Source organism: Cebus imitator, unplaced genomic scaffold (assembly GCF_001604975.1).
Source record: "Cebus imitator isolate Cc_AM_T3 unplaced genomic scaffold, Cebus_imitator-1.0 Scaffold51, whole genome shotgun sequence".
Lineage (NCBI taxonomy): Eukaryota > Metazoa > Chordata > Mammalia > Primates > Cebidae > Cebus > Cebus imitator.
In genome coordinates, this window is record NW_016107366.1 from 9,629,558 (window position 1) to 9,643,084 (window position 13,527).

At 47.4% G+C, this 13,527-nt stretch overlaps 1 protein-coding gene across 1 annotated transcript in view; it reads left to right on the forward strand.

Annotated features, from left to right (window-relative positions):
* The window catches only part of TMEM39B (transmembrane protein 39B), a 38,763-nt gene that overhangs the window by 7,077 nt on the left and 18,159 nt on the right, over positions 1 to 13,527 (forward strand). The window contains exons 3-7 of the mRNA XM_037738209.1: positions 2,797 to 2,962; positions 5,254 to 5,380; positions 5,900 to 6,119; positions 7,011 to 7,094; positions 7,417 to 7,571. Of these exons, the coding sequence (XP_037594137.1) occupies positions 2,797 to 2,962; positions 5,254 to 5,380; positions 5,900 to 6,119; positions 7,011 to 7,094; positions 7,417 to 7,571 (752 nt within the window). The remainder of the gene's footprint in view (positions 1 to 2,796; positions 2,963 to 5,253; positions 5,381 to 5,899; positions 6,120 to 7,010; positions 7,095 to 7,416; positions 7,572 to 13,527) is intronic.

Here is a 13,527-nt window from a genome sequence, read left to right on the forward strand (position 1 = left end):
TTTTTTGAAACAGGGTCATATTCTGTCACCCAAGATGAATGCAGTGGTGCAATTGTCTCACTGTCATCTCAAACTCCTGGGCTCAAGTGATTTATTTCCCCTTAGCCTCCCTAATAACTAGGACTACAGGCAGGCACCCACCATGCCTGGATAATTTTTTGTAGAGACAGGGGCTCCCTATGTTGCCCAGGCTGGTCTCAAATTCCTGGGCTCAAGTGAACCTCCCACCTCAGTCTCCCACAGTGTTGAGATTACAGGCATGGGCCACTTTACTCAGCCTCTATCAGAATTTCTATGGATGATAAAAAGAAATCCCAGTCCTGGTTTCTTCTTTACTTGTTGAGCCAGGGATAGTCATTTTCCACCCCTGGGCCACTTTTCCCCTTGAAGGGAAAGATTGACTTGGTGTAAAATCTGTCATAATTTAAAAATATACATCTATTGAATCGGACTCCATATTTCCATTTGTGCAGGCTAAAAACCTTGGAGTCATCCTTTTCTCTTACACACTCCTATCCATTTTGTCAACAGGTCCTGTTTTTTCTTTTTGAGATGGGGTCTTGCTACATTGCCCAGGCTGAAGTTCAGGGGCACTATCATGGCTCACGGAAGCCTCAACTTCCCAGGACTGAAGTGATCCTCACACCTCAGCCTCCCAAGTAGCTGGGACTAGAGGCACACGCCACCACACCTGGCTCATTTAAAATTTTTTTTTTGTAGAGACAGGGTCTCACTTTGTTGCCCAGGCTGGTCTTGAACTCCTGGGCTCAAGCAATCTCCTCACCTCAGCCTCCCAAAGTGCTGACATTACAGCATGAGCCACCACAGTCATCCCAACAGATCCTGCAGACTTTACCTTCAAATCCAGAATTCAACCATGTCTCACCATCTCCCCCAACCTTGTGCAAACCATCAACATCTCTTGCTAAGATCATTGCCACAGCCTTCTGCCCGGTCTCCCTGCTTCCACCCTCGTGCCCCTGGCAGTTTATTCTCACCACCCAGTAGCTCTGCATCTCATTCAAAGTAAAAGCCACACAGCCCTAAATGATCTATCGCTTCTCATGTCCTACTCTTATATCTATACCTATGCCACACTGGGCTCCTTGTTATTTCTTAAACCCACCCTCTTGGCTGGGCACAGTGGCTCATGCCTGTAATCCCAGCACTTTGGGAGGCCAAGGTGGGTGGGTCACTTGAGGTCAGGAGTTCAAGATCAGCCTGGCCAACAAGATGAAACCCAGTCTCTACTAAAAAATACAAAAATTAGGCCAGGCACGGTGGCGCACCGCCAGCATTTTGGGAGGCTGAAGTGGGTGGATCATTTGAAGTCAGGAGTTCGAGACCAGCCAGGCCAACATGGTGAAATCCCGCCTCATAAAAAGTACAAATACCTGCCTCTTGGCCGGGCATGGTGGCAGGCACCTGTATTCCCAACTACTTGGGAGGCTGAGGCAGAAGAAATCCTTGAACCCAGGAGGTGGAGGTTGCAGTTAGCCAAGATTGCACCACTGCACTCCAGCCTGGGCAACAGAGAGGAGACTTCAGTCTCAAAACAAAAAACAAACAAACAAAAATTAGCTGGCCATGGTGGCACATGCCTGTAATCTCACCTATGTGGGAGACTGAGGCAGAATTGTTTGAACCCAGGAAGTGGAGGCTGCAGTAAGCCAAGATTGCTCCACCGTACTCAAGCCTGGGCAACAGAGTGAGCCTCCACCTCAAAAAAATAAAATAAAATAAATAAACAAATACACCCTCTTGTCTGAGGGCCCTTGCACTATTCCCTCTGCCTGGAATGCCCCCTTTCTCCAGAAATCTCACAACTGACTCACTCATTTCCTTCATGTGTTTACTCAAGTCAACTCTGAAGCCTACTCTGCCTGCCCTATTTAAAACCCCATCCCCCTTTCCTGTTTTTCCTCCACACCAATCATTCCTTTCTAACATACTACAGAATTTACCAATTTTGTTCCTACCTCCTCCCACTTAAGCTCTGTACTGGCTATTAATGAAATATCTACTAATTCATTCAATTAATTGAATACTAATAGATGCCAAGCACTGTGTTAAGCAATGGAGCTACAAGTTGACTAAAACTGCTTATAGGTCTTGTGAGGAAAGAAATCCTAATGACAATAAATGTAGCTCATTTAGCGAATGCTTCTCGAAACATCATGACGACTAACACCGACTAAAACAGACTCGGGGCCGGGCGCGGTGGCTCACGCCTTGTAATCCCAGCACTTTGGGAGGCTGAGGCGGGCGGATCACAAGGTCAGGAGATCGAGACCATCCTGGCTAACACGGTGAAACCCCGTCTGTACTAAAAATACAAAAATTAGCCGGGTGTGGTGGCGTGCGCCTGTAGTCTCAGCTACTTGGGAGGCTGAGGCAGGAGAATTCCCTGAACCAGGGAGGCAGAGGTTGCAGTGAGCCGAGCACTCCACTGCACTCCAGCATGGACGACAGAGCAAGACTGTCTAAAAAAAAAAAAAAAAAAAAGACTCGGTTCTGCCTGCACTATCTCATTTAACCCGGACCGAAACCTACACTGTGAGTATCAAGAGCCTCATTGTAAACCGTAAAAAACAAGATTTCAAGGCTGGGAAACGGCAGAGTCAGGATTTGAACCACGGTGTTGACAATGAGAATGGAGAGTAGCGTCAAATGTGAGAAATATTTAGGACGTAGGCTCACAAAGACTAAGGCAATTATCGGATGTGAGGGCCGAGGGAGAGGGGGAAATGACTCCTGGGTTTTGACTGGGGTGGACCAAAGCGCAGGGAGGCCTAAGAGAAGGATGAAGTGCGACGTGGGGCTGGGCTGGAGGTGCCCGCCGGCCGCTCAGGGATCTGGTCCATCTCCAGGGAATCAGAGAGGCGGCTCCGAACCCTCCCCCACCCGCCGCCGCCCCGGACCTTGAGATGCTGGGAGAAGACACGCACGGGAAGAGCAGGAGGTGGGTTCCGTTCCCCTCCCTCTTGAGTCTCTTCAGCAGCAGCTGCAGGAAGGGCGTAGGGGACCTCGAGACAAAGAGCATCCCAGCACCGCCTTTGTCCGGGAGGGCCCTTTAAGAGGCGCGCGCCAGCTTCCAGCCCGCCTTGTATGCAAATGTAGCGGCGCGGCGGGAGCGCGCGGCTGATACCCGGGACTGGGCTGCGGCGGTTAGTCCTCTCTCGGCCGCCGTCGCCTCCGACATATTGCCCGTAGGAGCTGCGGCGGCGAAGCGGCGAGCGCCGGGGGGAGGAGATGGGTGAGCAGAGAGGCTCAGGCTCGGCCCGGCAACGAGCGGGTGCGCGGGTTAGGATGGCCAGGCTGCTAATTGCTGCCCCACGCGGACAGAAGCCCGGCGACGGGAGGGGGAGGGGATGCGGGCGCAAACGGGATCCCGCCCCCTCCTGTCGTTTTGCGGGGTTGGGCCTCTTGTGGGGGCGGGACATTGGGGTGGTGGGCGGGGCTTTTAAGACGAAGGCCTGTGAGGGCTTGGGCTTTGGTGAGAACTCGCTGGTCGGGGTTGGGGAGGCGGGACTTACCAGTGGGCGTGGCTTCAGCGCTAAGGGCGGAGCTTCTGGGCTTGGGACTCTAGTGCAGGCGGAGCTTCTGGGCTGGAGGGGCTTACTCTGGGGGTGGTGGGGCGAGAAGACTTCCGACTCAGGGAGCCTATTCTAGAGTGGGGCTTCTGGGCTGAGAGGACTTTTATTGGCTTGTTCTGGGGCGGGGTTTCTCGGCTGACAGTTGTGTGTAGGCGGAGCTTCTGGGCTGAGGGGCTTTATGTGGGTGCAGAGCTTCTAAAGACAGGAGAGTGGGTGTGGGCACATCTTCTGGACTAAAGGTGTTTGTGTGGGATTTTCTAAGCCAAGTATAGTAGCGTATGAACAGAGCTTCTGGTTTGGGGGTTTGTGGAGGGCAGAGCTCCCCGCCAGCTACTTTTTAGAGACTCGTGGAGGTTTTTAATTTTGGGCATACATCCAGGCCCAAAATTGGCTCCAAAGTGTGGGAAACGCTTCCTAACTGAGATGCTATGGGCAGGGATGTATGTGAATGGAGGCTGCTGTGTTACTGTGAAGAGGTTTGAACAGGTTGTAACTTTTAAAATACATATATAAAACTTTAAAAATATATATGTGTGTATGTATATATTTTTAATAGAGACGGGGTTCTGCCATGTTGCCCAGGCTGGTCTCCAACTCCTGGCCTGAAGCGATCCTCCCACCTCGGCTTCCCAAAGTGCTGAGAACAGGCGTAAGCCACCACGCCCAGCCAGGCTGTGACTTTTTTAGGTGCCACTTTGTGCAGAACTTTGTGCATAGTGGTACATGGGAGCTTGGTCTAGACTGCTCAGCCTAGTAGGTCCAAGTTTTTGGTCCACAACCACAGCATTCTCCCAGCCATATCCTGACCCTTTATTCAGGCCCTGTGTCCTGCTCATGAGATACCAGGATGTCTATTGAGCTGAATTATGGGGCCCTGGAGGAAAAAGATGTTCCAAAGTTACTCATAGTTATAGGCCTCCAGAAACTTATGTCTGAATGGGCCCCAGTGTGTACCAGAGCTGAGACCACAAGACCCAGCCACGATACTGTAACACAGTGTAAGCTGAGTTTTCTAATGTGTGAAAAACCTACCTTGCTGGGTTAATTCACTCATCAACATATACTTGCTGGGCACTGTGGTAGGGGATATAGCAGTGAAAAAGAGTAGGTAACTGACCTAATTGACCTTCCATTGTAGTGGAACAGACAAGCAATAAGCATGTTAACACATGAGTAAGGTAATTTCAGAGAGTGAATTGTGGTGGAAAAAAAAGAATAGAAATTGCAGAGAGAGTGATGGGGAGAGCTTCTTCAAAATGTCAGAAATGGCACTTATGCAACAGTCCTGCATGTTCTGCACATGGACCCCAGAACCTAAAGTGCAATAAAATATATATATTTTTTAAAAAGTCTGAAATGGCAGTCAGGGAAGGACTTTCCAGTTAGGATATAGCAAGCGCAAGAGGTAACAATGAGCTTGCTTGCTGAGGAAAGAAAGATCAAGATGTTTAGAGCATGGGGCTGGGGGTAGAGTGTGGGTGTGAGGTAAAGAATGATAGGGGATGAAGTTGAAGATATAAGAAGGGGCCAGATCATAGGTCTCAGTGAGGATTAAATGAAAAAATGGGATACTAGGTGACTGGTAACCAGTATCATTGTTGTTATCCTTGATATATGCCCCCTGGCTTGAGGCTGTATTTTATGTTGAGCCCCACAGGAGGACGAAGAGGTCCCAACAGGACATCTTACTGTCGAAATCCGCTCTGTGAGCCAGGATCCTCAGGGGGCTCTAGTGGAAGCCATACTTCCAGCGCATCAGTGACCAGTGTTCGTTCCCGTACCAGGTAAACCACCTCTCTGACTAGCCCCTCACTGTGGCCTCACAGCAACAGTGTGGACAGGGCTCTCTAGATTCTAAGATGTGATATCCTAGTTGCCAGTGGGGGCTTAGAGCGGAGTAAGCAGCAGAAAAAACCCAGAGGGAGCTCAGTTGAGGGTGATCACATGGACAGATGCAGTGGGACATGGTAGAATAAATCCGAAAGCCCGGATTCTAACGACAGTTCTGCTCCAGATTTGCTGATGGTTTGGGCAAGTTGCCTCCCCTCTCTGGGCCTCTTCTTCCTCTTCTGTAAGATGGACCTAATAATTCTTTCTCTCCTAGGGGGTTTTGGAAGACCTGAATAAGATTAGGGATAGGAAAAGGCTTTGTCAGGTCCCTTTGTCTGAAAAGCAGCATTAGGAAGACTCTGTCTTTGTCATGACCTGCTTTTCTGATCTTACCCCACAATCCTTTGCCTCAGAAGCTCTTCTTGTTAGGGTTCTCAGGTCAGCTCCTGATGTTTTTCCCTCTCCACTGCCAGGAGCAGTTCTGGAACAGGCCTCTCCAGCCCCCCTCTGGCCACCCAAACGGTTGTGCCTCTACAGCACTGCAAGATCCCTGAGCTGCCAGTCCAGGCCAGCATTCTGTTTGAGTTGCAGCTCTTCTTCTGCCAGCTCATAGCGCTCTTTGTCCACTACATCAACATCTACAAGACAGTGTGGTGGTATCCACCTTCCCACCCGCCCTCCCACACCTCCCTGGTAGGTACCCAACAAGGGGCGGGGTGTGTGTGTGTGTGTGTGTGTGTTCTTTTGGTTTCAATTTAGCATAGCCTACCAAGCACCACTGTGCACTTGTCTCCATGCTGAACATGGAAGGTGCTGAAGGAACTGGAAACCGATGATTCACTGAATACTCCTAGTGTGTTTAGTACCACATAGGGCACTGTAATTGTATTGGAGAGGAATCTGACACAGATTTTGCCTGAAGGAGCTTAGAGTCTTTTTTTTTTTTTTGGAGATGGAGTTTCGCTGTTACTGCCCAGGCTGGAGTGCAATGGCACAATCTTGGCTCACTGCAACCTCTGCCTCCTGAGTTCAAGCGATTCTCCTGCCTCAGCTTCCTGAGTAGCTGGGATTGCAGGTATATGCCACCACGAGTCCAGCTATTTTTGTATTTTTAGTAGAGGCGGGATTTCACTATGTTGGTCAGAGTAGTCTCCAAATCCTAACCTCAAGTGATCCACCTGCCTCAGCCTCCCAAAGTGCTGGGATTACAGGCATGAGCCATCACACCTGGCCAGGAGCTCAGAGTCTTAATCCAGTAGTGTAGGTGAACCACGGGCATGCATGAGTGTTTCAAGGGGAGTAAAGACTCAGTGCAGAAACAGTATAGGGACAGGGCCATGGGTGAGTAGAGCAAGAGGGCTCACATACCACTCTCTTATCCCCAGGGACTGTCCCACTTCCTTTCTCGGGGTCCTGTTCTACTCCTCTAGGTAATTTCCTGGCCTGGCTCAGGTGGAGGCCGATGAAGGTCAGAGAATGGGGACAGTCTCTGTGGAAACAAATGGGCAGGGGGAGGTGGGTATGAAAAAAGCCTATGTATGGGCCAGGGGCCCACATGACCCCCAGGCCTCTGCCCCCTGACAGAACTTCCACCTGATCGACTTCAACTTGCTAATGGTGACCACCATCGTTCTGGGCCGCCGCTTCATTGGGTCCATCGTGAAGGAGGTGATTGGGTCCTAGAGGCCGGCCAGGGACTTTGGGATTCCCCTTTTCCCCTGGGGATGCTAAGGAGACATGCCCAACCCTTCAGCCTTGGGGTATTTCCTTGGGAATCCCGTTGTACTTGGTCGAGGAACATTAGTTATATCCCATCAACTCTTGGAGTTTACTGGGCATCAAAGAGCAGGATTTACCTTGCCAGGTTCTGCCCAGCCTGCTGTGCCACCTCTCCCTGGGTGGGATCACAGGTCATGCTGGGTGGGATTTGGGCACAGTCCCTTCGGCCTCCATCCAAGGCCCCATCCCGTCCTATCTTGCCCTGACCCAGGCTTCTCAGAGGGGGAAGGTCTCCCTCTTTCGCTCCATCCTGCTGTTCCTCACCCGCTTCACCGTTCTCACGGCAACAGGCTGGAGTCTGTGCCGATCCCTCATCCACCTCTTCAGGACCTACTCCTTCCTGAACCTCCTGTTCCTCTGCTATCCGTGAGTACCCCTCACTTCACCCCTCATTGCCCAGCACCTGGCCCCTCACCTCGGCCCTGACCATGGCTGGCTCACCAGGCCTATGATCTGGAAGATCAGAGGCAGGCAGCAACATCCTCTCACATTGTCTGATGACATCCACTGAGGTCAGGATAGTTAGCCTTTTTTTGCAGAAGAAACTGAGGTGGCATAATTTACCCAGCCCTCACTATGGGGGAGGTCAGAATGGGACTCATATCTACATATATGTCCCAAAGGAACATTCCCAAGAGAGAATGCATGGGGTTTGTCTCCCTCGCTCTTCCTTTCCTCTCTCTCTGGTTCTTTCCTTTCTCTGTGTCTCTCTTTGTGTATCTAAGTGTTTGTGTAATCTCTTGGTATCTCCCCGAGTCTGTGTGCCTGCAAACAGCTGCACGGTTGCATGTCTCTGTAGGGGTGTCTATGCATGAAGCATGTGAGTGTGTCTGCATATGCATGTGTGTATGTCTTTGTGTCTGTTTTTGCTCTCTTTTTCCATCTCACCAGACCCCAGATGGTTGAGGATGGAGAGTGTGTGTCAGGGACGTGCCTAGGACTGCTCCTTTCTGGCCTTGCATCAGGGAAAGCTTTGGTGAGGTGTTGGATCTGGCTGCTTCTGGCTGCGTGAGCATTTACAGTCATTTCCCAACCCCCAGGTTTTCTGGTTCACAGAATTCCTCAAGCTGGGTCAATCTTGGTCTCTGGGAAGCTTCAAAGCTGGCACCTCTCCCTTTCTACTCTGCATGACCAAAAACGCACTGGCATGGGAGCCCTGTCACACTTGCATCAATTATATCTACTTTTTAATTATAAGAGGGACACATGGCCAGGCAAGGTAGCACAAACCTGTAATCCCAACACTTTGGGAGGCTGAGGCGGGCAGATTGCTTGAGTCCAGGGGTTTGAGACCAGCCTGGGCAATATGGCAAAACCCTGTCCACTAAAAACACAAAAAAACTAGCCAGGTGTGGTGATGCATGCCTGTAGTTCCAGCTACTTAGGAAGCTGAGGTGGGAGAATCACCTGAGCTTGGGTACAATCGGCTAAAATCGTGCCACTGCACTCTATCCTGGGCAACTGGAGTGAGGTCCTGTCTCAAAAAAAAAAAGTGACATGTGTGTCTTATAAAAACATTAAACTTTACAGAACCTTTTAACCTGGAAAAAGAAAATCCCATATAGCCTTATTCCCCCAGAAATCCATTACTGGCAGCATATTTTCTGAAATATTTTCTGTGCAAGTACATACACATGCAGGGTTTGTTTGTTTGTTTGTTTGTTTTTGAGACAGAGTCTTGTGTCACCCAGGCTGGAGTGCAGTGGTGCTATCTCGGCTCACTACAACCTCTGCCTCCTGAGTTCAAGCAGTTCTTCTGCCTCAGCCTCCAAAGTAATTGGGATTACAGGTGTCCACCACCACGCCTAGCTACTTTTTGTATTTTTAGTAGAGATGGGGTTTAACCATGTTGGCCAGGCTAGTCTCAAAACTCCTGACCTCAAGCGATCTCCCACCTCATCCTCCCAAAGTGTTGGGATCACAGGCATGAACTACCATGCCTGATCACATGCAATTTTCTAAAAAACAAAAATAGTATTATGCTATGCATGATGTACAATTTACCGTACTTTTCACTTAACCACATAACTTGGATATTTTTCTATGGCAATACGTACGGGTCTGTCTCATCATTTTATTTTATCTTAGAGATGAGGGTCTTGCTGTATTGTCCAGGCTGGCGTGCAGTGGCTATTAACAGGTCTGTTCCCACTACTGATCAACACAGGAGTTTTGACCTGTTCTAGTTCTAACCTGGGCCAGTTTATTCCCTCCTTAGGCAACCATGTGGTCCCCCACTCCCAGGAGGTCACCATGTGGATGCTGAACTTTGATGCAAGCACCTCACCGGCATAGCACATTATAGCCTAGAACTCCCTAGCTCAAGTGATCCTCCCACCTCAGCCTCCTAAGTAGATGGGACTATAGGCATGCGCCACCACACCCAGCTGCCTCATTTTTTCAATGGCCTCATAGTATTACATGTTACAGAATTTTCACAATTTATCTGTCTTCTATTGGCAGACTTTTAAGTTGTTCCTAGCTTTTCCTTACTCATAAGAATGAGTCAGGAAACACTTTTTTGTGTATGTCTTTGCATATGTATCCAATATTTCTGCTCAGTAGATTCCCAAGAATTACTAAACCAAAAAATGTATTCCTTTACATTCTCTGTAGATATTAACAAATTACCCTTCAAAAGGGTTGTACTGGTTGGTACTTAAGAGCTGCCTTAGACCTGGCGCAGTAGCTCACGCCTGTAACCCCAGCACTTTAGGAGACAGAGGTGGGCAGATCACCTGAGGTCAGGAGTTTTGAGACCAGCCTGACCGACCTGGAGAAACACCATCTCTACTAAAAATACGAAATTAGCCAGGCATGGTGGTGCATGCCTGTAATCCCAGCAACTCAGGAGGTTGAGGCAGGAGAATCACTTGAACCTGGGAGGCGGAGGTTGCAGTGAGCCAAGATGGTGCCATTGCACTCCAGCCTGGGCAACAAGAGTGAAACTCCATCTCAAAAAAAAAAAAAAAAAAAAAAGTGTTCCCTTAATTTGACAGTTTATGGTTACTGCCTGGTGAATCTCTTCTCCCTGGGTACAGATAACACCCAATGTCCACATATGCTTTATTTTTTATTTAATTTATTAATTGGCCAAATATAATCATATTGTAAAAAATTAAATCCAGTAGTGCTAAAAAGCTTATAATGAAAACCGTTGCTGGGCACGTAGCTCATGCCTGTGATCTCGGTGACTTGGGAAGCTGAAGTGAGAAGATCGCTTTAGCTGGGGAGTTTGAGGCCAAAGTGAGCCATAATCACACCAGTGGACTTCAGCCTGGACAACAGAGTGAGACCCTGGCTCTAAAAATAAATAAATAGAAAAACATTAACCTCCAACCCCGCCCTCCAGATTTTTAGTCCCACTCTTCAATAGCTATCTCTTTTTCTTTTTTTTTTAACTTTCTGGGTTGGTTTTTTTGTTTTGTTTTGTTTTTTGTTGTTGTTTTTTTTTTTGTAAATGATTCTCCTGCCTCAGTCTCCCAAGTAGCTGGGACTAAAGGTGTGCACCACCATGTCTGGCTAATTTTTATATTTTTAGTAGAGATGGGTCTTCACCATGTTGGCCTGGCTGGTCTCAAACTCCTGACCCCAGGTGATTCGCCCGCTTCAGCCTCCCAAAGGACTGGGATTACAGGCATGAGCCACCGCGCCTGGCCTGTTTTTTCTTTTTTAAAATTTATTTATTGGCCATTTTTTAAAATTGGGTAATAGGTTTACATAGTTAAAATTGAGAAGGCTTAAAAGAGTGTACTGTGAAAAAGTCTCCCGTTGACTGCTGCCTCCCAGCCACCCAGTTTCCTTTCTAAGAGGTAATCATCAATGTTTTTGATTTCTTGAATATCCTGGAAACAATTGTTCTATGCATATACAAACATATCACATACACACATATGCAAGTATATTTGATTCCCTGCAGTGACAGATGATTTGGCTCACCATCCCATTGTTGCTGTTCGCAGTAACTGATAGCTTTTAATATTTTTAATTTTCTATTGGTTATTTTTGTCAATAGTATAAGTATGCCTCTACTTTTTTTTTCCATCAGCAATAGTCAATATCTTGAATCTTTTTTATGTAAGACAAGAATATTAGGCACCCTACCCAACCACTTTTCCTTCCCTCTTCCTCTTTTCACTTCCTGGCAGCTGTATTTTCACTTTCATATTGTCAAGCTTATATTCACATTCTCCTGCTTAAATGTAACCACATTTAAGCCTTCCATTCTTTGTCTAAGCCTAATTCTGAAAATAAAAAGTAAGTGGGGCTTTGATATGATGATGTGTATGAAAATATAGTTCACTGCAGGGCCCAGTAATATGTGTGGATGATATTTCTTTTTTCTTTTTTTTTTTTTGAGAAGGAGTCTCACTCTGTTGCCAGGCTGGAGTGCAGTGTCATGATCTCGGCTCACCGCAACCTCTGCCTCTCAGGTTCAAGCAATTCTGCTTCAGCCTCCTGAGTAGCTGGGACTACAGGCGCACGCCACCACGCTCTGCTAATTTTTGTATTTTTAGTAAAGACGGTGTTTCGCCATGTTGGCCAGGATGGTCTCGATCTCTTGACCTTGTGAACCACCCGCCTCGGACTCCCGAAGTGCTGGGATTACAGGTGTAAGCCACCGCACCCAGCCTGTAGATGATATTTCTTCTCTATAGTTACAGAGTTACAGTCTTAGACCTCTTTATTTATTTATTTTTGAGATGGAGTCTTGGGTCTTGGTCTATCACCCAGGCTGGAGTGCAGCGGTGCGATCTCGGCTCACTGCAACCTCTGCCTGTCAGGTTCAAGCAATTCTCCTGCCTCAGCCTCCCAAGTAGCTGGTATTACAGGTGCGCACTACCATGCCTAGCTAATTTTTTGCATTTTTAGTAGAGACGCCTTTTACCGCATTGGCTAGGCTGGTCTCGAACTCCTGACTTCAAGTGATCCACCAGCTTTGGCCTCCCAAAGTGCTGGATTACGGGAGTGAGCCACCATGCCCACCCAGGAACATTTTTTTAAATGACCTATTTTTTTTTTTTTTCTTACTGATCCTTATAAAATGATCTCTTTAAAGGACCTGTATGCCCAGCTGCTCAAGAGGTACAAGAATCTCTTGAACCCAGGAAGCAGAGGTTGCAGTGAGCTGAGATCGTGCCACTGCACTCCAACCTGGGCAATAGAGCAAGACCCTGTTTGAGACACACACACACACACAAAATGTTCCTAGTGTCCAGGTGAAGTGGTTTCTCTTTTCTTACATTCTATCAACGACTTAAAATCATAGCACATTTTAGTTTGCTTCATACTTAGATCATATCTTTCTTATATGGCTTTTTATTTTTCTTGGACTTTCTAATTGCCTTTCTTTATCCTTACAAAAGAATGATGAGCCTTCATATCCTCAGGTTTATCTAGCCTCTCAGTCTTACTGCCTGTTGCCTGGAGTCCATTTCCTTCTCCCCACTTCCCCAACAAAGACATCCCTCCTAGAGCCCTTCCTCCTGCTGCTGCAGTCTGGAGTGGTTGCTCTTTAGGTCTACTGTACAGCTCTCAGCCTGGGACTTCCCTTCGCTGCCCTCCTGGGTTGGATCCCCTGTTTCCTAGATCCCATGTCTTCTTCTTTCTTGGTTTTCTTATTTTGCTGGAGTAAATTATCAGGTAATTTCCTAAACAGTGGGTATGTTGGAGGTGTATACAATCTGAGTCCTTGCATGTCTTAAAAGTGCCTTTATTCTGCCCTCATACTTGATTGATGGTTTAGCTGAAGGTAGATTTCTAAGTTCAAATTCACATTCTCAGAACTTTTGCAGTTATTATTACATTGTCTCTAGTATGTTGCTAGTGAGAAGTCTGATGCCAGTTTGAGTTTGATTCCAATTCTTTTGTAGATGACTTGTTTTTTCCTTTCTGAAAGTATTGAGGAATATTCTGTTAATCTTTTGATTACTTGAAATTTCACAAGATATGTCTGTTGTGGGACTTTTGTCATTAATTCTATTAGTACTCTAGGACTTTTTTAACCTGGAGATTCGAGTACTTCTTTAGTTGAGGAAATTTTCCTCTGTTATTTCTCTGATAATATCTTCCTCTCAATATTTTCTGTTCTCTCTGGATTTCTGTTCATTAGATGGTAGACCTCCTAGATTGGTCATCTTTTTCTCCTATATTTCTCTCAGATTTAACCTCTCTTTCTTCTCTCTCTCTCTCTCTGTATGTGCATTGCCTTTGAAGAGATTTCCTCAGCTTTTTTTTTTTTTTTTTTTTTTTGGGACGTAGTTTCACTCATGTTACCCAGGCTGGGGTGCAATGGCGTGATCTCGGCTCACCGCAACCTCCG